Source organism: Fusarium sambucinum, chromosome III (assembly GCF_050947815.1).
Source record: "Fusarium sambucinum isolate potato_lamoka chromosome III, whole genome shotgun sequence".
Lineage (NCBI taxonomy): Eukaryota > Fungi > Ascomycota > Sordariomycetes > Hypocreales > Nectriaceae > Fusarium > Fusarium sambucinum.
In genome coordinates, this window is record NC_139292.1 from 363604 (window position 1) to 390006 (window position 26403).

Below are 26403 nucleotides of genomic sequence, written 5' to 3' on the forward strand. Positions count from 1 at the left end.
CGTCTTTTTCGCTCATGCAAAGAACCCGAAAGTGATTCCGAGCCTGATTATTCACGCGTGTGCTACATTTAGTAGGATGGTATGTAACCCTTACGAGCCTAGAAGGGTGGTGTGGGGGCTACCGTGCCATTTCATTGTGTCTGGCGGGGGTTGGGGATTGGGCGAAAGGTAGTCCTACCTTGTCATCTGAAGATGAGGTATCTTGTGCACGAGACTTAGGCTTGAAATGCGGCTGAGATAAGACACGTTTAACCCCGTATGCCTGTCATGCCTTGATACATTGGCCCTATGTATGAATTGGGTTCATCTTGCAGTTGGATTGATTGGGCAAGATCACGTATTTCAACCGCTCGGAGGCCTCAGAATTTAATGTCTCAATTAGGAAGATACATACTTGCACTAGTGCCAGCGGCGACACCCACCATCACCGCAACGCTGCACTTGACATCCTTCAGCGAGAGCCTACCTCGAGAGAAAACAAGGCGGGCGATTCAAGCTCAACGTCGTATTCCCATCGCAAGCCTTCAGCCGCATTTCCTTCCCCGCACTCGAATTCAATCAGGTAAGACACCCAAGGACGCGTCTGGAAACGTCCTTGCTTCGCTGTCTCATCATGCGACACGTTCCAGACGAAGGAGTTGTGGTGGTAGTGTCTAAGCTTGTACGATTCATCTCCCATGCTTTGGAACGTCATCCGTAGATCTCCATCGTCGTCGACACTGACGTCAATGTGAAAGTTATGAAGCTGATTCCAATATCTGCCTGTATAGGCTTTGAGTTCCAGTGGCTTGGTGTCTTTTTCTCGTCCCTTCTTCAGCTCATCGTTGATTCTATCCGCCAGCTCTGTGCCTGTCTTGGCAGCCTTGGTAGCCAGTCCCTTGAAGTCGATGAGTTTGCGTCCAGGTCCAGACAGTTCGTGGAGGATCAACTGAGGAATCCAGTCGCAAGCATCACAGAGCCCAGTCGAGTTTTGTAAAGTGATGATGGCTGTCTCTGTCTCAGGTAAAAGGTAAACACACGAAGTGAATCCCTGCATGCTGCCTCCATGGTAGATTGCGAGACGGTTCGGGCCTCCTTCACCAATCTGCGGCATGGCAGGAAGTAGGTGTTTATTGTAATTGAACGCTCCAAGGACAGCTGGTAGCTCTGCCCGACCCCAACCCAGGGCATATGACTGTTCACGAAGAGACACTAGGGTCAATTGGCTGTGAGGACGAAGAATGTGCTTTAGCTGCTTGAACGGAGATCCTGACGTGGAAGTGGTGTTATTGGCAAACTGATCGTTGGCCGCGTGCATGAAGTTGCTGTAGAACTTGACGAGATCGTCCGTGCAGCTTCGGACGGATCCAGCTGCTGCCATGAGAGTTTTCTCCGAGATGGTTGGAATCGGCACCTCGAACGGGGAGCCATCCTGAAGAGGGAAATAGGCCTTGGCTTCATTATCATTGTTCGGAAGGTCATAAGCGGATGTTCGCGTCATTTTCAATGGATCGAAGAGTTTCTCCTTGAAACAGGTCCCCAGGCTCTTCCCCTCTATTTTCTCAATTTATTAATTTCTATACTTTACTAGTAAATACAAGTAAATATAAGTCTAAGCCTCTTAATAACTCTAATATTTAATAAAATATTTATATAGATTAAAAACTTATTATTTTAAAATAAAGTTCTCTTAATAATTAAATTTCTTACTAAGAATATATACTATAACTATTAAGGTAATAACTAAACTTTATAATAAGGGTTATATAAAAGAAGCTTTTAAGCTATATATATAATAGCTATTTCTTCTTTTTATAATTATTAATCTACTAAAATTATATTAATACTAATATAATAGTTAATTAATTATAATTCCTTTTAATCTATAATACTAATTATATTATAAATATAGTATATTTACCCCTTAGTTATTTAGCTAGATTATATATATTATTAAAGCTTAATAGAAAAAATAGACTTTTATTATAATAATAATTATAACCTTAAGCCTAAGGCTATTAAGGCTATTATAGTATTATTATTAAGGGATTCTAGTCTTATAAAGGAGGCCTTTTTAATAGGCTAGGATTTTAACCTTTTTAACTATAATAATACTATTAGGCTAATTACCTTTAGTTATTAAATTCTTTTACTTAAGGAAAAAGAGGCTAAGAGATATTATCTCTATAAAGAGCTAGGCACTTTAATAAGGCTATATAAAAAGCTAAAGTTAAGTAAGGAACTAAGGGCTAAGGAAGAAGATTTCCTTGCAGCTATAGATATAGGGTATATCTAATAGTAGCTAATCTGCCTAATAAGGCAGGTTATTTATATTATTAATATCTTTAACTAAAGGGTTAAGGTTATTAATATAAGACTATAAGGGTTCTATCAGGGTAATTTATAATATTAAATTAAAGCAGGGCCGAATCCAGAGGCTGAATTCATACAATTGATCTGGATCACGTGCGGACCTGTCATCTCAATCTACCCTACCCTAGAGAGTAATAAAGTGTCTTCAACTGTGTCTTTAACTGGGCTATTTTCTCAATGGCTCTGCCGACCATGTCAAATCCGTAGTTACTGTAAAGGTAATCGGATCTAAAGTCGCGAACAAGAGGTTGGGACGTCCAAGTCTCTATGCCTGTCGACTTGTCGAGGAGAATGTTTCCTGCGCGCTGCAACCACAGACCATCACCTCTGGCGACTCCGGTGCGGTGCGACAAAAGGTCGGCGATGGTAATCTGAGAGCCGCGACCGCTGAAAGCATCTTCAAGTTCTGGGAGAATGGATGCAATGCGAGTGGACCACTCAAGCCTTCCGTCTTGGACAAGTATTCCTGCTGTAGCTGCTGTCATAGCCTTGGTCAAAGAGCCGATGAAATAAGTTGTGGAGCCATCTGGGGCCTTCTCGGCATTGACATCGCGAAAGCCAAAATGTTTGGTGTAAACTTCTTTCCCGTGGGCGATGACAGACAGTGATAAGCCGGGCGCGCCACCTACCTTGCAGATGCTAGAGAAATGAGACTCCAGACCTGCGAGTATTTCAGTTGTGGCGGTTTCCTTTTCCATGTTGACGTTGATGGACAAATGTTGTGTACAGGGTAATTAGTAGTGTAGTATGATGTTTGAGCTAACTTGAATGACAGGTGTTTGTCTCATCGAAGAGAACGTGAAAGGAGCAAAGACATAGATATCAGATCAGATCAGGTACAAATACGGTTCAATTGGAAAGACCTAGAATTCTGACGTCAGCTAACTCTTGCCGAGACAGACAAGGTAGCTTTACCATGCAGCCGCAACTATAACAGGGCGTGCTTCCCCCGACAGCGTTCTTGTACAGTGACTAGATACAGCGCAGTAAAAGTTTCACTTCCACTGTTTCTCACCGCATCAACTAAACTCACACCCCCGGAATGTCTTCCAACATGTACGACCCCGCGTTGCCATTGACGTGGAGTATACAGGGAATCTCAGACGACGGTTCAAACAACCTATTAATTGTCCCAAAAACTCACGATGGCCAAGATTTCCCTCCTCTTCATTTGTTTTGCATACTGGATGATGACAGCGAATCCCAAACTCTATCGCAGGCTTGGAAGGCCCACGATCACCCTGAGGCTACAAGCGCACGCGACAATATGCTAGAAATCATTGCAGCGCGACTGACCAACTGGAGTAATTCAAGAGCCTTTCGACAACTCTTGAAGGGAACCACAATGGGCTCTACGATTCACATATCGTCCATATCAGTCCCAGAAGAAGAAGCGACGATGTGGCTTGCGCCCAATCTGGCGTTGCAAGAACGATATTTGACTCTGCATCGTTTGTCTAGTCTATGGGCCTCTTATTCGCTAGATCTTCCACCAGTTCTTGGTATCCAACAGATACAAACAGTGAGAAGACTGCATGACTCGGTGTCCCTTGTTAAGGTTCCGAATGAGCCCCTCATGGTTTTCAAGGGAGCTGTTTCTGTGATATCTCGGATGTACCATGAGTTAAGGGAACTTCTTCGGATGCCACACCATCCCAACGTGATAGGGAAACCTCGATATATCGTGACCAGGGAAATAAAGGGAGTCGAAGAGTCAGTCGTTTGTGGGTTTATACTAGACTTTCACTCTGGAGGCACACTTCTCGATAGGCTATCGTATCCCTCACAATATCCCCCCATCACCATTAAAGACAAGCTCAAGTGGATTCGACAGATATTACAAGCTCTCCAACATATTCACTGCCCTGGCGGCAGTTTCTATCCTGAGCTGAGATTGGAGAATATCGTGTTATCGGACAATAACGACATCATTTTGGTAGACCTGGAGCAATTTGGAGGACCCGAACGGTGGCTTCATCCGCGTCTTGGAAGAATAAATGAAGCAACTCATGATACTTGGGAGCACAGTCGCGTCAATCCTTGTTCTATGTCACCAAGTATCTTCTACTCCAACCCAACGGCAGGCTACATGCTGCCTTTCGCTAGATCATCCGACTTGGAAAGACAGACGTTCGAAAACTACAGCCTTGCCAAGGTAATGTGGTGCATCTTTGAAGAGCAAACAAACTCATCGACAAGACTTGATGACTCTACTTTACATCCCGGTGTGACACAACTCATGTTTCCGCAGTTTATCAAGACGCCGGAAAAGATGAGATATTGGATCTGGCTCTGCACACGTTCGAGTCATGAATGGGGAGACATGATGTGCAGATGTGAAGCTCGGCAGTCAGATATTTGTGAACACCTGGGTGCGAAGCTTCAGAAAACCAACCTGGCTGAAATAAGTCTGAAGGAGACTGGGGAGTATTTACATTCCGTTTTCGACGATTTGGATACCTTGTGAAGGAACACAAGAGTAATGTTGCTTACAAGCCCAATGGCTGATGCCGCAGCGGATAAAGTATGCAAAGACATTAGAAAGATAAAGATAATTGAAAACATGGATTGAATCACAGTTGGGTATTTGGCGGGAACAACATTGTTTTCATCGCAGCCACCGCCCAAGAGTTGCGAGGCAGAACATGAAAGCCCAGCAAGCTTAATAGATATCCTTATCATTTAACTCGACGTAGGTACTTCAAAGCAATTCACTTTATGATGAAAGCTGGGAGGATGGTGACAGTCTTGATCACTGTCGCTGCGAATGAACCTTCCAGCAAGACTAGCAAAGCTACTTTATCACATGATGTAACTACATTTCGCAAGATACAATCACAAAGCTGCACGGAGACGTAAATGGTAGGGTTGTTATTGTCTATCAAGGTTTTGAGAATCCTTTACCAAAAGATAACTAGACAGCCAGACCCTTTCCTCTTTTAGAAACTGGAGAGGTACATCCAACATGAAGGAGAAAAACAACAGGTTTTCCCTCCTATCTTTGAGTACCTTCCAACAATTCGTGGACGAGAGATGCATAGCCTCTCGTCTTCCCTTGCATCAGCCAGCATTGTGCATGACTGAGTGGCAAGATGAAGCGAAGTTCCTTTACCTCCGCTTTTCAAAAGCTTTGCGGCCAGCTAAAGAAGTTAGTCACTGACAATGTCTAGTCTGCTGGATAACTTACGGTCTGGGTACCATTCGCCTCGAGCCTTGGCCGCTGCGATACCCTTGCCGAGCTCCTTGCCGAGCGCTACGTCCTTTTCCCTCTGCATGGCCTTTGTAGGGCGGTAGACCCAGCTGTACCCTGCTGGCCTGTACGTTTCAGCTATCGCCTTGCCGCGGGCGACTTGAGCTGCAGTCTTTCTGTTCTGCTCGTTCTTGGCCCGGGTCTTGCTTGCATCTGAACCACAGCACATGATGATAGGTTTTGGTGATGGGTTTGGGTGATGGGTTTGGGTGATGGGTTTGGGTGATGGGTTTGGGTGATGGTGCGATGTGAATCTTGGTTGAAGACTTGTAGAAGTGAAGTCGAAGGTTGGATGGACGAATGCAGATGGTGAATTGGTGAAGAAGAAATTTGAAAATCGTGGGATCACCCTGCCTTTTTATATTCATTCCGAGCCAGACTTTGGGAGACGTAGAGATTGCGGCCTTTGATAAACTTTTGCTGAAGTGATGCATCTGAGGGCATAAACAATGATTCTTCGAGGTTTATCTCATTGTAGGTTATCACTTACTTTCATAACTTGACATTAGGATTGGAATGAAATGGTAATGTTCAAAGTCAGTTAGTAAAGTTTGCACGTTGATGGGAAAACGAGAACATCACTACCATCTATACTAAGACTACGAACTGCAGGTATCGGCGACGTTCTAGTCTCCCGTGCAATATTTTGTCCTGGACTTTGCTATCAAGACTGGTCATTACCTTCTCTACCTGACTTGCCAAGCTGTAAACGTAAGTGAGGTATGTCTGGAGTCCTGGATTTGACGCTGTATGGCCTTTGTGCTGGATTAAACCTAGTCTAGTGAGGGTATTATGTCTGCATATTCTCTTATTTTTAGACTCGATTTCCGTTAGAGTTTTGGAATACATAGTCGTGAAATGAATAAAACGGAAAAAAACTTTTGGAGATTAGGCAGAATATCCCTCAGCAGCAACTTTCAGAGCTAGAGGATTTATATTGAAATATTGAGGTTATTAAATTCCCTGAAGTTAACTCAGTTTTCTAGAGCTTGTTTCACAGCTCGTGTTCTGTTGCTGTTCTACTATAAAATAAAACACAAATGAACGCTAATTCTATATGTATTAGGTTTGAGATTCCAGAGCTCAAGCAGCTGCCATGCAAGACACACGCTTGTTGCAAAACCTAGTCTTAAGAGAAGCTTTAATTTGAAGACCCATCGACAATTTCATCTGCGCGGATAAATTAAACTTTGAGAACTTTGAGGGAACTGAGAAGGTCCAGGCAAAAGTTAAGAGAGGAAAAAACGAAATTAGATTTGAAACACTTGTAGTCCACGGCGAATAGGGAACTAAATTTTGTAATTATCGAAACTTCAGTATGAATTAGCTAGCTGCCTGTAGTTTGAGTTTCAAACTCTGTCGTCAATTTGTTTGGCTTCAACTTCGTCTCAATATTTTGTTTCGTTTTCATTTTGCAACTATCGAGTGCTACAGGATTGTTACTGATTAAGTTTGTGTTGTGCAGACCATGTCCATCACTCTGAGCATATTCCAAGCACCAAATGTATGGCGCGGATTCAGTATGTTACCTTTGTGACTAACAGTCTTCAAACATGATCCGATGCCCCGCGCAATCATTGCACCGATAACGTTATCATCATGAAGCCAAAACTTTACTTGTTCAGCTTCCGTATCCACGGGCGAAATTAAAACGACGGGTTGATTGCTACCTTTGCTCAAAGGACCCAAGGGATGGGTTGTCGTGGTTAATGAGTTGATAGAAGACGCCTTCCATGACACTAGCCGTGTCGTCGCCTTGTTGACGAGTATGAAGTTAGGCGTCTGCTAGAGGCGCTACGGTGAAGTATGATTACAAAATGCGCTGCTGGTGTCTGAAAGTCATTGTGGGGTTAATAGCGATAGAAAAAATATGACTCTTGAAGACCCATGCCATTTGAAGGCTTCCTGATGTCTCGACATCACTGAGTGTTGGTAGACTGAACGCCATATCGTGATATGTGTTGAACGTGAGAGACGTCACGAGTAAGATCACGTGATCACATCATACCTACATGTACATCTCTTTCCTGTGTGCAGTCCTTCAACTTAGATGTTCAATCAGTTCATTCAATCATCGATCTCACATTTAAATTATATGGATGGTCCTGCCAAAAGACTAATTGTCTTGGACCCTCGTGCCAAATAACATCTTGATTTCCCTGCAAATGGAGAATATTCAAAGATTACACCAGAGTCACATGGGCAGCATATCAAAGACATATTCATTAAGCAGCACATTTGTTCTCAATAGACTATGTATGCACTCCTTATTAAGATATGTAGAGCAAATGCGGAGAACAGAGCAGGGAGATGTGCGACACGGTTTGGGCAATCGAGATCTTGAAGGAACAGATCTTCATGCCAGGACCCAGAATTGGTCAGGTGTCTTAGATTGCTAAGCGTATAAAACAATTCACAGGGTATATCTAGTAAACTCATTTAAATTATATTAGATACGTATAACGAGTCTCAGCTAGTACATTTGTTAATTTCTGTACTTACTAGCAAATGCAAGCAAATGCAAGTCCAAGTCTCTTAATAACTCTAATATTCAATAAAATATCTTCAGCTGGTACATTGTGTTCTTGAATGAGTTTGGAATACCACTAAAACAAGACATACGCTGGCTATTGAAATTACATACCATGGTGGCAGTAACGCCAAGGCAATATATTTGTATATATTGAAGCACAATATCGACATGAGGATTCTCAATGTATTAGAGAAGTAACGGAAGACTCGGTAACAGAGTAGTATATCCTAGTCACAATAGCCCTTCAGCTGGAACGTTTTGTTTGTTTCAAGTCGCCCAACCAAACAGGCCATATTCATCTTGTTAAATGTCGAGTTGCTCGAGGGTAGCATCTATTACAACAGCAAAGTCGTGATAGTGGGGACGACGCAAAGTCGCGTCCGATCTAGTGGAACGTTAACGCGAATCTATTCTAACTTGGGAAACATACTCGTAGGCGAGTCGGCCGGGACGGCTCGTGCGTGGCGTTCAGCTAGCCAAGAGGTTCCAGAAAAAGCAATTGTCTAACATTTTCATCTGCATTCGTACACCGGTAGTTGAGCCAAGACGCTTGCAAATCTCAAGCACGATGGATCGATCTTCGTTGTCTCAGTTAATATTATAAAACCTAGACATGCCCCAGCAAAAATGTCTGTCTTGTCCTTCTTTGCTTATACCCATATACCAGCCCGGGTCAGACCTTCTTAAGATGGCGCTCATTCGTTTCTTTGCCGTGGCACTGGCAGCTCTCACGAACGTCACCAACGCCGCTCCTACTGACGTAGGCAAACGCCAAGACAGTAGCTTGCCCTTCCCATTGTCTCACTTCACCAATACAGTGGCATCAGTGCAGAATACCTACTGCGGAGGAAGTGCAAACACACCTGGTGTCAAATTTGGTGATCAGACTTTGCTGCATGCCCTTGGCAACGGTGATACTGTGCAACGTACCAACATCTACCATTCCGAGAACTTGGGAATAATCGTCGCTGTCGAAGGAACAAATTTGTCAAGTCTTGTTTCCATCTCTCAAGACGTTCAGGCTCTTCCGATAATTCCGGACCCAAGACTGGGTCTGCCTGTCGGGTCATTGGTCTTTGCAGGCTGGCAAACCGCCTGGTTCAACGGCTGGGTTTCTGTCCGTACAGCGCTGGCTGAGACTATCAAGGAATTCCCCAACGACCAAATCATCGTCACGGGACATAGCCAGGGAGCCGCCATCGCACTTCTCACAGCGTTGTCAATCCAGAAAGAGTTTGGTACTGGTACTACCATCCGGGAAATCATTGCCTATGGTGTCCCACGTGTAGGAAACAAAAAGTTCGCCAACGCATTTGATGCGATATTCCCTGGAAAGTACACAGGCGTTGTCAATGGTGAAGATTGGGTGCCTTCTCTCCCATCGCAACCTATCTATCAGCACCCATCCGGCATGGTTTGGATCAACCCTGCCAACACAACATCATGGCAGTACTATGAGGGCCAAGAGAACCCCAACGGACCTCGCTCAAGAGTAGGAAAGATCTTTTACCCCAACACACTGCAGTTTTACTGGGGTGATCATCAGGGAATCTACATGCACAGCTCTATGGGTACGACTCTTGGGCCATGCCCAGCTCAGGTTGGAGGTTTTTAAGAGACTCCATTTATTTTTAGTACGCCCTTTGTTTGATAGTGTTTCGAAAAGCGTTAAGATTCGTGAACGCTGTGTTGTTATATCTAGAGAAATACGTAACTTTAATTAACTATTGACGGAGAATTATCAGCGGAAGAGAATAATCTAGTTATTACACAACGCATTGTCTATATCATTAGTCTGACAAAAGTGCACTAATAAGCTTGTTTTCATTAAGCTTTTCGTGGATGACGCCACTTTTATACACGCTGCGAGCAACCTTGGCATGCGAGTGTTTCTGCGAGACTGCAACACTGTACTAAGTAGACTCTACAAACCGTGGAATTCAGACATCATTAGATAGTAGGTTAACGAAACCGGTAAATCGCATCATTATATCATGATTCTTGATATCAACATCTTTAATTGCCCTGTCATGATGACAAAGCAGCTTTCTCAACATTCCTGTTCGGGTTTCTCACCGCGGCTCCCCTCAAAATGCGGGGGTTTAAATCGACGTCAACGCCAACATTCAACGTTGAACGCACCTTCAATTGCAAGCAAAACTTCAAAATGTCTACTAGACCATCATTTGACTCCCTTCCTCTACGGAAAGATGGCCCTCCCGGCAATGCATGGGGACTATTCGGAGAAAATGACGAATGCGGAATGCTGAACCTCTTGACTCCCGATGTAGTGGCAAAAGCTGCTTCCGAGATCCGTGATGGCGTTCGAGTCTCTACAGACTGGCCTCTAAACCGAATGTCACGGCCTTGCTTTGGTCGTGCACCTTTCAAGCATCAGATTACTACGAAATCGCCCCGCGCAGTGAATGATGATACTTTGACGTTTAATACGCAGAGTAGTTCGCAGTGGGATGGATTTCGGCATTATGCATATCAGAAAGAGAAACTATGGTTCAACGGGAAGAGCCTTGATGAGTTATTATCATCGGATGTTAATGGCATTCAAGGTAAATCTTCAGTTACTGTGGAGATTCAAGAGCTAATTCGTGCAGCTTGGGTTGAGCGTGGTGGCATTGTTGGACGTGGAGTACTCCTAGACTACGCATCTTGGGCTGATAAAAACAATGTCCCATTGACCCCCTTTGAAACAAAGTCAATCACAGTAACTACCCTGAAAGAAGTTGCCCAAAGTCAAGGCACAATCTTCCAACAAGGCGACATACTCTTTATCCGAACAGGATGGGTCCGAGCCTACGACAAGCTCTCTGACGATGAGTGCAAGACATTGGCAGATTACAAAGTCCCACCCGCTCATGGTATCGAGTCCTCGGAGGAAACCGTTAGATGGTTATGGGATCAGGGCTTCGCTGCAGTCGTTGGTGATCAACCTAGCATGGAAGCGTGGCCTTGTCAAAATACTGACTTCTTTTTGCATGAATGGCTTTTAGCGGGTTGGGGAATGCCGATCGGGGAGTTATTCGATCTGGAAACTTTGAGCAAAGAATGCGAGAAGAGAAAGAGATGGTCTTTCTTCTTCTCGAGTATGCCACTCAAGGTAAGTATTTATAACCTCTGTGTTGTTGGCTTAGCTTAATGGAAGATATCTACAGGTTCCGGGAGGCGTGGCCAGTCCGCCAAATGGCGTCGCAATTTTTTGATTCACTGGTGAGAAAATGTTGGTCTGTCAATTAGCAAACTATCTTAATTGAGAAAGAAATAAAGGAATTTATATAACGTTGCTCCAATCGTCGTTCGCCGAGGTTGCCATGAAGTTGACTCTAAAGGGGTTTCCCAAGTCTATGCTAAAGGACTATTACAAGGACTAGCGGATCTCGAAACGAACTTCCTTCAAATCATCACCCAAGTCATCCACTGTCTTAACCTTGTCCGTTGTCCAACCATTCATGTATACCTTACTAACATACTCGTACCATGTGTCATCATCGCTTGACTTTCTTCTTAGTAGAACAAAGTCTGGACAGCCTCCTACAATTGTCACTACCAAGTCTTCACACACTTCGCCGTTTAGTGCAAGGCCAAAGTATCCCTTGTCAGTGTAAATAAGATCGTGATAATAATGATGTCGTCTTTCCATGTCGTTGCAAATAGCGATGTCAAAATCTGCTTGTTCGTTTGACGATCTTTCACAGGCTTCGATCTCGTCTTGGAGGAATTCTGGAGGCGCCTTGAGGATTTCTGATATATCGTTGTCTGCCATGAGCTGCCATACCACGTATGCTACAAACTTCATGGTCTTGTCTGTTGAACAGCCACCGAGATTCATCAGCGTGCTCAGGAGAGCAGCTATGTTTGTTGTTGAAAACCCATTTTCAGTCTCTTCGCGAGTACAAAACTGCACCCCTTGTTTACCAATGTCCGGGCTTGGATCATAGACACCACGCCTCATGCCTTTCATGTATCGAACAACTATTTTAACGACATCCATAGTACTCTTATCCTTCGTAATAGGAACTCTGCAGTTGACTTCGTCAACGACGCATCCATTCACGTAAAGTGACGTCTGCGTCGTCATTTGGCGCCCACATACCAAAGTATTGTAATTGTACTCTGCATTGTCTCCAGTAAGTGGATTACGATGGCGAATTCGCGGTTTCCTGAAGTCGTATGCCCAAGAAGGAAGGATTTTCGTATCTCCAGTTCCAGTGGATGTGTTGATAGGATCAAGAAAATGCCATAGATCATAGTCCCCATAGCGGGAAATGATGAACCGGTTTACATTCATGTAAACTTCCTCGACAGACTTGGTGTAGTCTGCCTTTGGAATCGGGATAGAGTCCCAAGCTTGATGGTCTCTCCCATCTCCGAAAGCAAGTCCCAGAGCTGCAAACACTTTATCCCGAGGATCCCCTGCTTTGAAGCTTGACATTGCTCCTAGCGCGTCATCAAGTCTTAAAATTGGTTGCAAGCGAAAATTATCGTCGCTGGCCATGATTGCCTCCAGGCAGTCGACTTGATCCGTCTGCAGCATTTCACAATTTTCCATCTGCAATGCTCTAAATGTTTTTAGAGCCGCGTTGAATGCGTCCCAGGAACATTGACGAGTCCCACAAATGACTATGCCTCGTGGCCCTGCTAGGATAATCTCTTGGAAGATCCAGGCTCGCGTGAAGTAAGATCTTCGATATAAAGTATGCCATGCCATCCAAGTTTTCGAAGCCTTCTCCTGCCTGGTGAAATGCTGAATCTCCGGTAGTCCAAGAAGTATATCCATGTGTATGACATCTGGAGGTGTAAGAGCGGATTCTGGCGACATTTTCACCTCTTCAAAAGCACGAGAAAGAACTGGAACTGAATCAAAAGCCAGATCCGAGTTGCTTTCCTCTTCACCGATCCATATCAACACTGACGTAGCCTTTGAGTAGATCTCAGACATCATAGAGACTTGGATGCCACGCTCTGTATTATCTTGCTGATTAATGCATATAGCATCGATCCAAATAGTCCTTGTTCTAGTTTCAGACCGAAGGGCCTCTAGTGCTGCGTGACAGTTTGGAGTGATTAGGATACGTTCCCCGTCACAGCGAGTAGGGACTGTCCCTTCCTTGCCTTGCCATTCGTATGAGAGAGCTTCAAAGGAAGGTGACCTAGATAGTTTCTATGCCGTTCATGATTAGAAGCCCTCAGGGCACAAGAATAAGGAAGAATATGGACCATACCACGTGAACCAGGGAAAAGCAAATGATGTTTCCTTTTTGCCCTGGTTCAAGCACTAATACCCTGATGAACCCTTCGAGAATTGGCCGATACTCGAAAGATGTCTTGGGATTTTTTCGCTGTTCCTCAGCTTTCTCCACATACTGGCTATCACGGCGTAGCGTCTGAGCCTGGAGCAAGAGCTTCAAGGTAGATTTTCGGCCGTTTTCCTTGGCATATGACAGAGCCGTCCGGCCATTGTCGTCCCGGCCATCGAGATCAGCGCCCATATCAATAAGAGACTGAACTACTATGTCCTTGCCTAATTGAGCTGCGACAATCAGTGGGGTTTGGTCAGTTTCTTCTAGGTGGTTGATATCTGCACCATACTTCGCCAACAGTTCTACCATCGCTGCCTGTCCTGAGCTAATAGCCTCAAACATAGGGGAATGCTTAGAACCTGGTACAAAGTCATGTCCAGCTCCTGTCTTCAAAAGAGTTTCGGCGATACTCCATTTTCCTCGGTTCACAGCACAAAGCAAAGGGGTGTACCCTATTTCATTGACGTCTCGCACCTTTGCACCCTTTCTCACCAGGATTTCAATGACAGGCTCAGAGCCCCCCATAACAGCAACGTCCAATGAGTTGACTGGATTGTCATCTATTTTGGCACCTCGATCCAAAAGAATCTCCACTGCATCTGCGTGTCCGCTGAAGACCGCACGATTAAGTGGCGTTACTCCCCGCGCATCTTTATGCCCAATATTAGCATTGTGATTGCAAAGAAGGTCGATGATGGCATTATTTCCCCTGTGCGCAGCAACGCATAGGGCTGTCATTCCACTTTCATCGACCTTGTCGACCTGAGCACCGCTTTCGATCAATGCTTGCACTACGCGTTCTTGGGCGTTACGGGCGGCACTTATTAGTGGCACTGCCTTTCCATCCGTTCCATTGATGTTTGCTCCCGCTTTGATCAATCGGATCATCTCTGGAACAAGGCCATCGCAGGCCGCCGATATGAGCTGCTTAGCGTAGATCGGGTCGTCGAAGTCATCTGCAGAATTGGTTTCATCTTGCTGTGGTGGAAAGTTCTCATTGAATTCATCAAGATCATCGTCAAGGTCCAAATAGTCCTTTACGTGATCACGACCATAACGATCACAAAGGTACCGCGTGATGTTGGCGACACTGTTAGGTCCAATACCACCACTTTTAACAGTCTCGGCAATTTGATCAACAGTCGAGACACCTTTGTCGATAAGTAAGTCCACTACCTTCATATGGTTAGCATTTGCAGCCAAGAGTAACGGTGTCATGCCATAATTGGTTGTTGTTGTAGGGTCGCCTCCCGCTTCCAGCAAGCGCTCGGCAATGTCCACATGGTCTGTTTGGCACGCAACGCATAGCGGCGAGTTGCCATCTGAGTCTGACAAGTCAACTTGGGCTCCGAGATCCAAGAGTCTTTGTACCACTCCAATATGATTACATTGAGATGCCCACCAAAGGGCTGTCTCACCGTTGGAGTCTTGAAGGTCGAGAAGGGCACCTCTTTCGAGAATGAGATTGACCAAATGCTGATGGCCATGCTCTGCCGCTACAGATAGGGCGCTGCGACCAGAGGTGCTCAAGACATTTATATCCACTCCCTCGTCGAGAAAACGCGTCATTTGGGTCATATTTCCATGCCTGGCGCATGCAATCAGCTGGTCGTTGGAGGAGCGTCGCGAAATAGTGCCCTTTTCTTTCTCTTTGGCAATAGTGCTTGCTCCAAATTCCAGCGTGGAAGACACTATGCCTTCCCAGCCCTTTGCATTTGCGAATTCTAGTACCGTGCTACCAGACGGGAATTCTACTTCAATATCGACACCAAGCTCAAGTAGACAGCGAAGCAATAGGTTGTTTTCAGAGAGAGCAGCGTAGTGAAGCGCACAACGGCCGTTAGAGTCTTTCGCTTCTCGGTTGGCACCGTATTCTGCTAACAAGCGAACGACTCCAATATTCCCTTCCAACGCAGCCAATATAAAAGGTGTTTTCTGGTTGTTGTTCCTACTTTCGATGTTTGCGCCCTTCTCGAGAAGGAACCTCGCTATCTCAATATGGCCTCGTAGTGAAGCAGCATGAAGCGGTGTGTTCCCACGATTGTCAGTGACCTCGAGTAAAGCACCATTTTCGACCAGAAGACGGGCTATCTCCAAGCTTCCAGACATCGCAGCGGACATCAGTGGCACAATCACAGAATAGCGATCTTGTTGATTTACATCAACACCCTCTAACTGAACGATGAGGTTGACCACATCTCGAGCTTTGCCAAGCGCTGCTTTTGATAAGACGTTGCATCTGTACTTGTTGCTTGAAGTCAAATCACCCCCAAGCTCAATGAAATATTTCCTAAATCCACGTCAGCCGATCCTGGTATAGTAAGGTAAAGTGAAAGGCATTGGGGAGGATTAGTCTCGACTTGCACTTACATTATCTCGACGTGATCATGCTCGGCTGCGTAGTGCATAGGTGTATTGCCATATTTGTCCCGAAAGTTGATGCTGGCTCCCCGCTTCACTAAAAGCTGCACAGCCCCAATTCTCCCATTCTGGCTTGCAATCGAGAGAGTTGTCATCCCCTCATCATCACGAAAATCAACATCGACATTTCTATCGAGTAACAGTTGAATGGTCTCGCAGTGTCCAGCTTTTGCGGCGTAGTGAATTGGAGGGCTCCCACCATCACAGCGACTATTGGTATCAACCCCAAGATCACAAAGCAACTCAGCTACTTCAAACCTGCCACAATGTGCTGCAATATGAAGAGGAGTACCTCCTGTCACAGTCCTCCCCTCAAGACTTGCGCCTGCATCCTTGAGAATGGAGGTTATCTCGCAGGACCCGACAAAAGCAGCGATGTGTATAGCAGCATTTTGACTTGGATCGGTTCCGAGGTCAATGTTGACTCCATCTTCAACAATTGCCTTGATCAGTTCGATTTTTTCCTTGTTTATTGCCCAAGCTAAAGCTTTATCTTTGTCCAAAAAGTCGCCGTCCGCGCTGTATCCTTCTCGGCACAACGCTTGGCCTAAGTTCGAAGTGACAGCAAGGTTGGGGCATACCCACTTCTGAGTAGCGGATACCTGCTGCGGCTCCATAGAGATAGAGCTGCGGTTCTTTTATACCTCTATTCAAACGATGACGCGAAGAAGACAACAATCAGATTCAACGAAGTCGTTTTCAAAGTGGAAATGCGTTCATTGAGATCAACTTTTTCAGTAACAGGAAAAGATAGTAGAACATATTTTTGATCTACGGGCAAATAACGCACAGGTGGGGAACATGATCCGCAAGGCTGATCCTGATAGAGTGAACAGAGATTGATGCCTGATTACGGATACACATTTTCCATTAAGTCTTCCCGTCCGGCCCCAATTTTGAGGCATGCTCATACTAACGGGGCAACCAATCAATGCTGCGAAGCGCCTTACCTCTCTTCTCTGACAATTGGAAGGACATGAGCCACTTTAAGTATCTAAGTAACAATGTTTTCTCGGCACAGCCACAGGCAAAACGTCGCAAGGCCGATTTCAACCGCCCTGCGTGACGAGACATCTATATGACGATGGGGTTTGCTACTTCAGGGGTGTCACAGCCTGGTGGTACCAGTATATAACCCATGTGAATATCATGGGAATAACTACGTGTATTGACTTCTTCATCTCATCTTTCGAAATCCTTTGCTTCGACTATCCCGCTGAAAACGCCTTTCTTCCTTTTGGAAATGCAATGTAGGTCACCGTGGCTCGATACAGTTTGATCTTACCCTTGGCATCAATGTGTATGTTGAATTCTCGTGGTGGGATGATACACTTATGGCGATCGACTGTTTCCAATAAGATATCCTCGAATTCGGAGAATGACTTTAGAAGTCGAGTCAAATCGTTCTTGAATTCGACTGTCTCTTCAAGATAGGAGAAAGGCTGTTTTCCTGAGCGGTACCTCATGGTATCGAAGGTCCCTGTTTGAAGGACCAGAATGCCGATCAATGACAGATGCCGCAAGAGCTCTATTCTTAGGCCATGGTCCATCAGAACACCTGACCTACCATATGCACAGCCTTATTTCTGGATACCAGTGGGTGACATTGTTGTTCACCAATTGCAAGTGCTGGAAGACATCCATCTCCAAGGTTAACAGAGCTCAGTCTATTTAAATCTTAGTCTAGATCAGTTCTGGAAAAAGTAATTTTATGCAAACCAACCACCTTCCTCTACCGGGAATCAAGCCGGTGCATAAACCTATCAGTATTGGGGTCAAATCTATCTAACAAACGCCACAGAGTCTAGATCTTGGGGTTACTTGTTTCAGAGCTCAGCCGCACCACGCTCTGCCAGATGATTGGGTTCAGTGGCTGTAAGCACGGAGCAACTCTTGTTCAGCTTCTGCAACTAGTAGTACAGAGACTACTAAATCGAATTTAACATGGGACATCTTCATGCTGTTGATGTTTTGGTGGAGGGAACAGTCGGTCGGGGAGGGCTGCTACGATGTATATAAATGTTGATAGACCCTCGATTGAAGCTATAAACCTCTTGTCTATTTGCAGAAATTCCCCAAAGCCCGCCACTACCATTCAATTACAGATCTATCAACGAACATGAAACTCACTACCATTCTATCTCTGGGAGCTTCCCTTCTCGGTGCCTCACCCGTCGAGGCATCGCAGTGCAAGGGACCTCCATGCGGTCGATTCGAGAACAACACGCCCTGGACAGCCAAATGGGCGGATCTAGGAATGAAAGAACACATCTGTCAACTCAGTACTGTCGCTAAACCTGTCAAATGCCATCAATACAGCCTCGGGGCCAACTCCTCTCGTGGAGGCTACTTCCACAAACCTCGCACCGATGTTGACGCTTTCTGCTTCGCCGATCGAACATACTATGTCAAGCTTGGGCCAAGGGGCAGTGAGAAGGCTATCAAGAAGGGCGTGTGGATCAAGATCAACTCGGCGCAAACTGCCAAGTGTGTTGCGAAGAATGGAGTTCCGCATTGTACGGTAAACTGATCCGTGGCGAGGATGCAATCGCAAAGAGAGCAGAACGGCACAAGTAAAATTGAATGAACAAGTTATCTTCTATACCAAGACCACTCGCTTCGTAAACTTTCTTAAGTCCTGATCCACGTTTGGGCGTTGTGATCCTGCTGGAAGTTCTAATCGTATTTAGACGTGTCCAACACGTTGCCACTCCTCTCCACGCTTAGATGGAATCAGGCCTGGGTACGAAATACTCTTTCCGTCTAACAACAACACCACATATTCATCGCCAGTAGTCTATAAACAAATTAGCAAAAAGCAACATACGGCCATCTACAAGAAGAATAAGAAACAATTAACAACGGCAGGATCCGAACTCTACGTGCAAAATGCACATATGTACAGCAAGAACTGTTAGATACCTATATAAGGATCAACATGTGCGATTTGCTCCCAAATCAAGACCATATTATGCCCTCAAGATATTGTGATACGCCGGATATGTGTGGCGCATCACAAGCAGGCAGTTATTACAGGTAACCTTGTGGTGGAGTTGAGTCTTCCCCCCCTAGCTGTGAGACCAGCCAGCTTGGCACATGCCTATGCTAACCATGCTACCAACCAATGCTGCCAAGTAGATACCTGTCCAGACAATGAGCATTCTAGAGGACCTCATCGGCAATGTAGCCGCTATACTAAAATATTGAAAAGTGTTTAAGACAGCGTGAAGACTTGAGACAATTGAGTGAAACAAACAAAGCATAAAAGAGACAGTCCTACAACTGCACGTGACTACCCAAGCACATCAATACTCATCACTTACTGCGAAAGTCTGGAAAGGGTCATTCAGTATGTCAACTAGAAACAAGAATAAAGGTCGCTGCATAGACAAAGGTTTGGAGCCGGAATTGACTTAAGATTCAGTATATTATTCTAAGAAATTATTTATCGGGAAAGGTAATAATGTGCAGGTAATAGGTGCATAGCAACTATGCAACGTATATGTATGTCTCCAATCCGTCATATCCTCATTGCTCCTTCATGAGCATCAGAAGTGAAATTACAAAATAGTTGTTTGTTTACAGGAAGAAAGCGACGATACCAGCAGCGAAGAGAGCAGCCTGGATGCTACCACCGACACGTCCAGCAGCGTTGACAACCTCAACGGGCTCAGTGGGAGTGGAAGCAGGAGGGACAGGGTAAGTCTCAACAGGCTTGCTGGGAGAAGGAGGGACAACGGGGGCAGTCTCAACGGGCTTGGAAGGAGCGGGAGGAGCAGGAGGCTGAGCAACGGGCTGGGTCTCCTTAGGAGGCTGGGGCTGCTCGGGCTTCTCAGGCTGCTCGGGCTTCTCGGGTTGCTCGGGCTTCTCAGGCTGCTCAGGCTTCTCGGGTTGCTCGGGCTGAGGAGGAACGGGGTAGGTAGGGTGAGTCTCCTTGGGAGGCTGAACGACAGGCTTGGTCTCCTTGGGAGGCTGGGGCTTCTCAGGCTTCTCAGGCTGCTCGGGGTGCTCGGGCTGCTCAGGCTTGACAGGCTTGCTGGGAACGGGAACGGGGACAGGGTATGTCTCCTTGGGAGGCTGAGGCTTGGGAGGGTTGTAGGTACCGTTGCCAGGGTTGTGAGGAGGCTGAACGACGGGGTGAGTCTCCTTAGGGGGCTGAACAACGGGGTGAGTCTCCTTAGGGGGCTGGACGACAGGGTGGGTGTCCTTGGGAGGCTGAACAACGGGGTAGGTCTGCTTGGGAGGGACAGGGACGACATGAGTCTCAGTCACGGGGCAGACTGTGGTACCGACGACGACAGTCTCAGTTCGGGTGTGAGGCTTCTCAGGACAGTCGACAACATCAGGAGGGCACTGGGTGACAGTGGTGACCTTGGTGGTGTAGATGGTAGAGGTGGTCATGTGAGTGGTGGTCTCGTGCTCAACAGGAGCAGTGTGGACAGGCTTGCTGGGCTTGGGAACGTCGGTGTAGACGGGCATGGTCTCGACGTCAGTGGGGTGCTCCTCGGTGACGGGGCAGACAGTGGTGCCAATGACGACAGTCTCGGTGGTGACATGAGGCTTCTCGGGGCAGTTAGTAACCTCAGGAGGGCACTTGGTAACTGTGTAGGCAGTGGTGGTGTAGATGGTTGAGGTGGTCATCTCAGTGGTACCAGGGTAACCAGGCTTGGTGTAAGAAGGCTTGGTGTAGATTGGCTTGGTGTAAGAAGGCTTCGTGTAAGAGGGCTTGGTGTACGAAGACTTGGTCTCCTCAGGAGGAGGGTAGACACCAGTGGTAGACTCTACAGGAGGGACATAGTCGCTAGTAGTCTCCTCGGCGGGAGGAGTGTGAACCTTGGTGGTCTCTCCAGGAGGAGGGTAGACACCAGGCTTAGTCTCCTTGGGAGGAACCTCGCTGGTGGTCTCGCCGGGAGGAGGGTAGACGCCAGTGGGCTTGGTCTCCTTGGGAGGAGGAACCTCATCGGTGGTCTCGCCGGGAGGAGGGTAGACGCCAGTGGGCTTGGTCTCCTTGGGAGGAGGAACCTCATCGGTGGTCTCGCCGGGAGGAGGGTAGACGCCAGTAGGCTTGGTCTCCTTGGGAGGAGGAACCTCATCGGTGGTCTCGCCGGGGGGAGGGTAGACACCAGGCTTGGTCTCCTTGGGAGGAACCTCAGGCTGGGTCTCTTGGGGAGGAGGAACCTCCTTGCTAGGTCCAGGAGGAGGGTAAACACCAGGCTGAGTCTCCTGAGGAGGAACCACAGGCTTGGTCTCTTGAGGAGGAGGAACCTCCTTGCTAGGTCCAGGAGGAGGGTAAACACCAGGCTGAGTCTCCTGAGGAGGAACCTCAGGCTGGGTCTCTTGAGGAGGAACCTCAGGCTGGGTCTCTTGGGGAGGAGGAACCTCCTTGCTAGGTCCAGGAGGAGGGTAAACGCCAGGCTGGGTCTCCTGAGGAGGAACCACAGGCTTGGTCTCTTGAGGAGGAGGAACTACAGGCTTGGTCTCTTGAGGAGGAACCACAGGCTTGGTCTCTTGAGGAGGAGGAACCTCCTTGCTAGGTCCAGGAGGAGGGTACTCGTTGCTGGGAGGAGGGTACACGTTGTCGGGAGGAGTGTACTCGTTATCGGGAGGAGTATACTCGTTGCTGGGAGGAGTGTAGTTGTTGTCGGGAACGGAAGGGACATGCTCCTCTTGTCCAGGGACGGGGTAGTGCCTCTTCTCGACAGCGGCAGCGTTGGCGACGGCAACGGCCGCGCTGAAAATAACAAGACCACGCATATTGAATTAGATAGATCCGAGTTTAACGAGTGCTTATAAACGAGTGAAGCTGTTTGTGTTAAACGAAAGTTGGGTGAGGAGGGAAGAGAGATCGAAAACAGAGATCGTTGGGGAAGTCTTCTTATACATGTGCTGCTCCTCCAACCCCCAGACCGTACCAAGAGATCTTATCATCTCCTTATTCGTATGTCGGCCCAACTCCGCTCAAGTCCGGATGGTAAATACGGGCTGTCTCCATAGGTATCCTGGCAACGTGATGTCATCCTGGTAGAATTGCCAATGGGTGATGAACTGAAAAGAGGTTGGCCGTGGTGACGGTGGAGACGGAAGCTTCAGCCAGGCGACAGCATGGCAGAACAGGGTTGAGGGTTCAGGGCGAAAGGGGTTCCATAATAACCATGTTGAGAATCACGATGTTGCAACATAACATTTCGGATGTGACGGGATCCCTGGTACCTTCGCATCGTGTTCGTCTGGCACGGTTAATTTAGCTTGACAATGTTTGACGAACGGTTCAAACGGTGACTCGGGAGAGATGTGATTGGTCAATGCATCGTAAACGGCTTCTTTTTTAGGATAGACTTAATTAAAACGCCACTACCCAGTTGCAACCTCTCAGGTACAGGAACCGTATTGCCCGTACATACTAATTACTCACTACAAGAGTCTTCCGCGGGGTAAAGTTCTTGGTAGCATGAACCCCCTGCCTTAGACTGTTATCCTAGTGCAATATGATCTGACGCGGACAGTTGCTATAGGGGAGGAACTTTTTGCGATCTGCAGATACTAAAAGCCCCTGTAAAAGTAGAGCTGTTGGTTGTGACTACAGCGACTCGCACATTGGACAGTGTTTTCTTTCCATGATTCGATTCGTGGGGCTCTGTTGTTGACAAGGGTCATGCTAACAAATCATCTGTTGGCCTCGTATCAATTGGTGGTCCTTGGCCTGCCACTTGGCTACATACACGAGAAAACTTCCCTGCAACTTGATCATTGCTTTGTCGCTCCACTTTATCACCAAAATCTCGCGTGCCGACCGTCTAGCAAGTTTCTTCTCTCCTGTTCTTGATAGCGACTTGGCAGTGGAGAGTCGGGTCAAGTACCGTAAATGAGCAAAAAGAAAAGAAGGAGAAAAAGAAAGGCGATGGATGACATTTTACGTGTCGCAGTTCCTTCAGTCAGTCACGTTGTAATGAACCCCGGTCTTGTTGGTGATCATAACAATATGTGATGTTACGTCCGAGATGCAATCCTTGCTTCGAATCAGCCCGCTTAACAAACCGCTATACGACGCTGACTCAATCAGAAATGTTAACGATGTGATGCTACTCTCTATCGCTCAACATAATCGCACGGTATATCGGCATCTCGTAGTGGATTTTGGTTAAATTTAATTTTGTATTATTTTTAAGTTGATGCTGAAAAACTCAATCAATGCAAACAAAGCTTAAGCCTCTGTTCCTGCATGGGTCTCCATGTCTTGATGGGGTGGATGACATTCTGCACGTGTAATAATGAGTTGTTCAATTGAGTGAACGGCACTGCGAATGCAGAGAAATGCAGGAACTCATTCTGTCACTATTTTGTGGGTAGTTAGAATTTTCTATTGAATTATGAGCGTAGACAAAAAAGACTCAAATGCGATCATTCTGCAGATTCAACATTTCCACATGCAATCAAGACCAAACGATAACGTGATTAAAGATGAGCGACAAGCTTCAGGGTAGCATGTCCGTAGTAAACATTGCACCATGATTAACAAACATGAGTTAACCTTGACAATGCCTGCCACGGCCGGCCATTGTTGCCGAAGCCGAGCTTTCAAAGCTTGGCCTATGTTATAGTGGAGGCCTCAAATAATCACCACATCATGACGGGAATCGATCACAAAACCAAGGATAAATTATGGACCTGTCGTCTAGTACTGTGAGAAAATGGCTGTCGTCGGATCAATGCGATTCTTTGTCATTAGTAAACATCAAGCCAAGATCATCGTTCTTACGGTCGTAGAGTTGAGGCTTTTTTTCCCTCATGTCGTTGACGTCAAGTTACAGTAGTTATGCAGCCAACATGAGTCGGTGGAATACGAACTCTAGAGTTTAACTCTGAGCTTAGATTGAGTATCGCCGCTATCAATTCAACTCTTCCAAGACTTAATTCGTACTGCCGTATAGCAGAAAATAAATTCGGTAAATGAACCCGTCATCCACTGTCACGCTGTTTGCGCCCAAGTAAGGCTGCCTAGCTGTCAAAACCTAAGCTCGAGCCGCTGTGAGGCTCTCGTCAGTAGCGCAAGCTATTTATATCGAAATCAAACCGGGCGAAATCTAAACCGAAGCCAAAGACCCGGGAATGGTTGTAGTCAATCGTATTTCCATCATTTTTAATTCCAATAGCGGCATTGTATTTTCCGAAAGAGTCTGGTGCGCTGTCGGTGTCAATGTTATGTTTCCTCTCTGCCAAGGTGTAATCTGCAGTCCCCTATCTTACTTGCCACCACTGCAAACCCAATACTATGTACAGAAGTTCCCACACTCGCAAAATCTTACATCGAGAGACCACTGGATTTTCTCACAGATCCCCTTTTATTTTTCTTCTGGATGGGAAAGAGAACGGCGATCGACAGGGGTCAGTTTCATGTGTGGCTCTAGACTCGGAGAACCGCGAACAACTAAAAAGAGACTAGACCTCGTATTTTTCATCCGGACTAGATCGCATTTAGGTTAATGCGGAATACAATGAACCGAGGCTCAAAAGGTCAACTCGGCCGAGCCGTCTGCTTACGTACAAGATGAGTGAGCTGTGATATGAAATGAGATTTAATCTTGACTGAGACTCATTTCTTATCGCTTTTGAATGAGATTGTGATGAGCAAACTCATTTTCCGATGAGTGAATTTCGTCAAATTTACTCTGTACTGATCAGAATATAAAATATAAAATGCGCATTACCATAAGCAAACAGATACCAGAATTTGAACTAAATTTTACATAGGTACTCTGTACAGCATGGCGCAGATGCTGGATGAGTCCTTATGTACATACATATGCCAATGTCTCATATGAGACTTATCTCTATATTTCGCCAGGACAAGATGTCCTTCTTATCAGTTGATCGATGGCTTTCCTACAGCAAAATAGATCCGCCCACATCAGCTGAACTGGCCTCCCTCTCTGGAAAGTCATCACATTCATATTGACATTGGGAAACGGACCACTATCTGGAGCAAAAAGAAAATATAACCAAGCACATCACTGCTAACAAGGCCTACCTTTACCTTTGACAAAAAGTAACTCATGCAATATTGCGAGCAATGGCAAGTCACCATGTGCTGCAATGTCTACCCTACATGCTTCCCGACCGTACTGTCATTAAACACGCCAGATGAGACTTGATTTGCATTTCAAATTCTCATTCATATCGCTTGAACGATAAGCGATACTTCTTGTGCTCTGTGCCCTATTGGTCATCGTGAGATCTACTTCCTTCGAATGTAACAGCATATGTTGGTGCACTTGACATCTGCTATCTACAAAAGAGTTCAGACACTATACCTTGTTAATATGTGAAGAGTCAGGCTTCTCAAAACCTACAACAAGAAATGAGACATGGCGTCATGAAGATGAAACCCGGGTCAAAACTAAAATACAGGTACATAATATTCAACAGCCACGGAACTCCAGTACAAGCGACCACAAGCCACATACACCTTCAACCGTCGCTCTGAAACTGTAACAGAGTTCAGCCATTTGTGTTTCTGAGCTGAGCGATCCAGAATCGTACGATCAAGAGATAAAGGTTGTTACCACATGTCACTTACTGTCTAGGTAAACGCTTCCGACGTGAGGAATTAGTCCGTTGGGAAGTCACATGGACTCGAGATACTGAAAGGCGCTACTGCCAAGTTGTGTTAAGCACAAGACGTTCTTCTTGAAGCCATCTTTACTTGGTAGTCTAGTTCTTCGCATCTATTATTAGCTGTGGTCATTTGAACAATCACTAGTTGCCGCGGGATGTTAGTAACCGGAAATATCCCACCTGGCCAGAGACGTAAAAACCAATTAACAAGCTAAATTGATCAACGAGGCTGTGTGAATCAAGCTATTAGACTTTGAGGAACACCCACGTTAATTAACCCCATTCAAATGCGTGCCATCCACGTGGTAGAACCACCTTCATATCAAGCCACCATTCAAGACCCCTCAAACACTCAACATATCTTGCCCATTCCATCTGAGGTATTCTAGATTCTCATACAGTTTCATAAAGACTATTTCGCCACTGGAGTGTTGCCACCAACAGCGGACTTTCTAAAAATTGCTTGGATAAAGGATACCGATCAGTTCCAGATGTTAAGCTTAACTTCATAAGCTTGGCTGATGTCTGTACGCCACATGGTGTAACGTTATGCCTAGACTATACTACAAGACATCATTCCCAAACAAGGAACTCTACGAGACAGTTGATTGCTAATAGCCCGATCCAGAGCTATATATGGATCATAGGTAGGTTATGTTGCAGGACAAGAACAAATGTAGTAGTGACTTTGCATTTGGACTTTCCCCATATACTTGGGTAAAGCACAGTGTCTGTTCAAGTTTTTAATGATATCTTCCATTCTTTCACCCTTTCGATGCATCGATAAGCACCATTCTTCATTCTCAGCCTCGTTCTAGAACTCATAGGGTAATCATATCCGGATCGGCCGCTCTAACGGTCTGGAGGCTTTGGTGAAATGCTTGGTAAGATGTAGATCATTCTGACTCCGTCCAGTTCAT

At 46.0% G+C, this 26403-nt stretch overlaps 9 protein-coding genes across 9 annotated transcripts; 4 read left to right on the top strand and 5 right to left on the bottom strand.

The window, feature by feature from the left end:
- Positions 1 to 451: 451 nt before the first annotated feature.
- FSST1_010296 (uncharacterized protein) lies at positions 452 to 1480 on the bottom strand (the record flags this gene model as incomplete). The annotated part of the gene is made up of 1 exon (XM_083233312.1): positions 452 to 1480. The coding sequence occupies one exon, from the start codon at positions 1478 to 1480 to the stop codon at positions 452 to 454; it is 1029 nt and encodes a 342-aa protein (XP_083079992.1).
- Positions 1481 to 2471: 991 nt separating this feature from the next.
- FSST1_010297 (serine hydrolase domain-containing protein) lies at positions 2472 to 3050 on the bottom strand (the record flags this gene model as incomplete). The annotated part of the gene is made up of 1 exon (XM_083233313.1): positions 2472 to 3050. One exon carries the CDS (start codon positions 3048 to 3050, stop codon positions 2472 to 2474), a length of 579 nt encoding a protein of 192 aa, XP_083079993.1.
- Positions 3051 to 3406: 356 nt separating this feature from the next.
- FSST1_010298 (uncharacterized protein) lies at positions 3407 to 4819 on the top strand (the record flags this gene model as incomplete). The annotated part of the gene is made up of 1 exon (XM_083233314.1): positions 3407 to 4819. One exon carries the CDS (start codon positions 3407 to 3409, stop codon positions 4817 to 4819), a length of 1413 nt encoding a protein of 470 aa, XP_083079994.1.
- A 641-nt stretch (positions 4820 to 5460) lies between these two features.
- On the bottom strand, positions 5461 to 5771 carry FSST1_010299 (uncharacterized protein; the record flags this gene model as incomplete). Its single annotated transcript, XM_083233315.1, has 2 exons — positions 5461 to 5492; positions 5540 to 5771. The coding sequence occupies 2 exons, from the start codon at positions 5769 to 5771 to the stop codon at positions 5461 to 5463; spliced, it is 264 nt and encodes an 87-aa protein (XP_083079995.1).
- Positions 5772 to 8823: 3052 nt separating this feature from the next.
- Positions 8824 to 9750, top strand: FSST1_010300 (lipase family protein; the record flags this gene model as incomplete). Its single annotated transcript, XM_083233316.1, has 1 exon — positions 8824 to 9750. The coding sequence occupies one exon, from the start codon at positions 8824 to 8826 to the stop codon at positions 9748 to 9750; it is 927 nt and encodes a 308-aa protein (XP_083079996.1).
- Positions 9751 to 10302: 552 nt separating this feature from the next.
- On the top strand, positions 10303 to 11353 carry FSST1_010301 (putative cyclase-domain-containing protein; the record flags this gene model as incomplete). Its single annotated transcript, XM_083233318.1, has 2 exons — positions 10303 to 11250; positions 11306 to 11353. The coding sequence occupies 2 exons, from the start codon at positions 10303 to 10305 to the stop codon at positions 11351 to 11353; spliced, it is 996 nt and encodes a 331-aa protein (XP_083079997.1).
- Positions 11354 to 11517: 164 nt separating this feature from the next.
- Positions 11518 to 16488, bottom strand: FSST1_010302 (uncharacterized protein; the record flags this gene model as incomplete). Its single annotated transcript, XM_083233319.1, has 3 exons — positions 11518 to 13311; positions 13373 to 15740; positions 15821 to 16488. 3 exons carry the CDS (start codon positions 16486 to 16488, stop codon positions 11518 to 11520), a joined length of 4830 nt encoding a protein of 1609 aa, XP_083079998.1.
- Positions 16489 to 17990: 1502 nt separating this feature from the next.
- Positions 17991 to 18401, top strand: FSST1_010303 (uncharacterized protein; the record flags this gene model as incomplete). The annotated part of the gene is made up of 1 exon (XM_083233320.1): positions 17991 to 18401. The coding sequence occupies one exon, from the start codon at positions 17991 to 17993 to the stop codon at positions 18399 to 18401; it is 411 nt and encodes a 136-aa protein (XP_083079999.1).
- A 1049-nt stretch (positions 18402 to 19450) lies between these two features.
- Positions 19451 to 21625, bottom strand: FSST1_010304 (uncharacterized protein; the record flags this gene model as incomplete). The annotated part of the gene is made up of 1 exon (XM_083233321.1): positions 19451 to 21625. The coding sequence occupies one exon, from the start codon at positions 21623 to 21625 to the stop codon at positions 19451 to 19453; it is 2175 nt and encodes a 724-aa protein (XP_083080000.1).
- Between the last annotated feature and the right edge of the window lie 4778 nt (positions 21626 to 26403).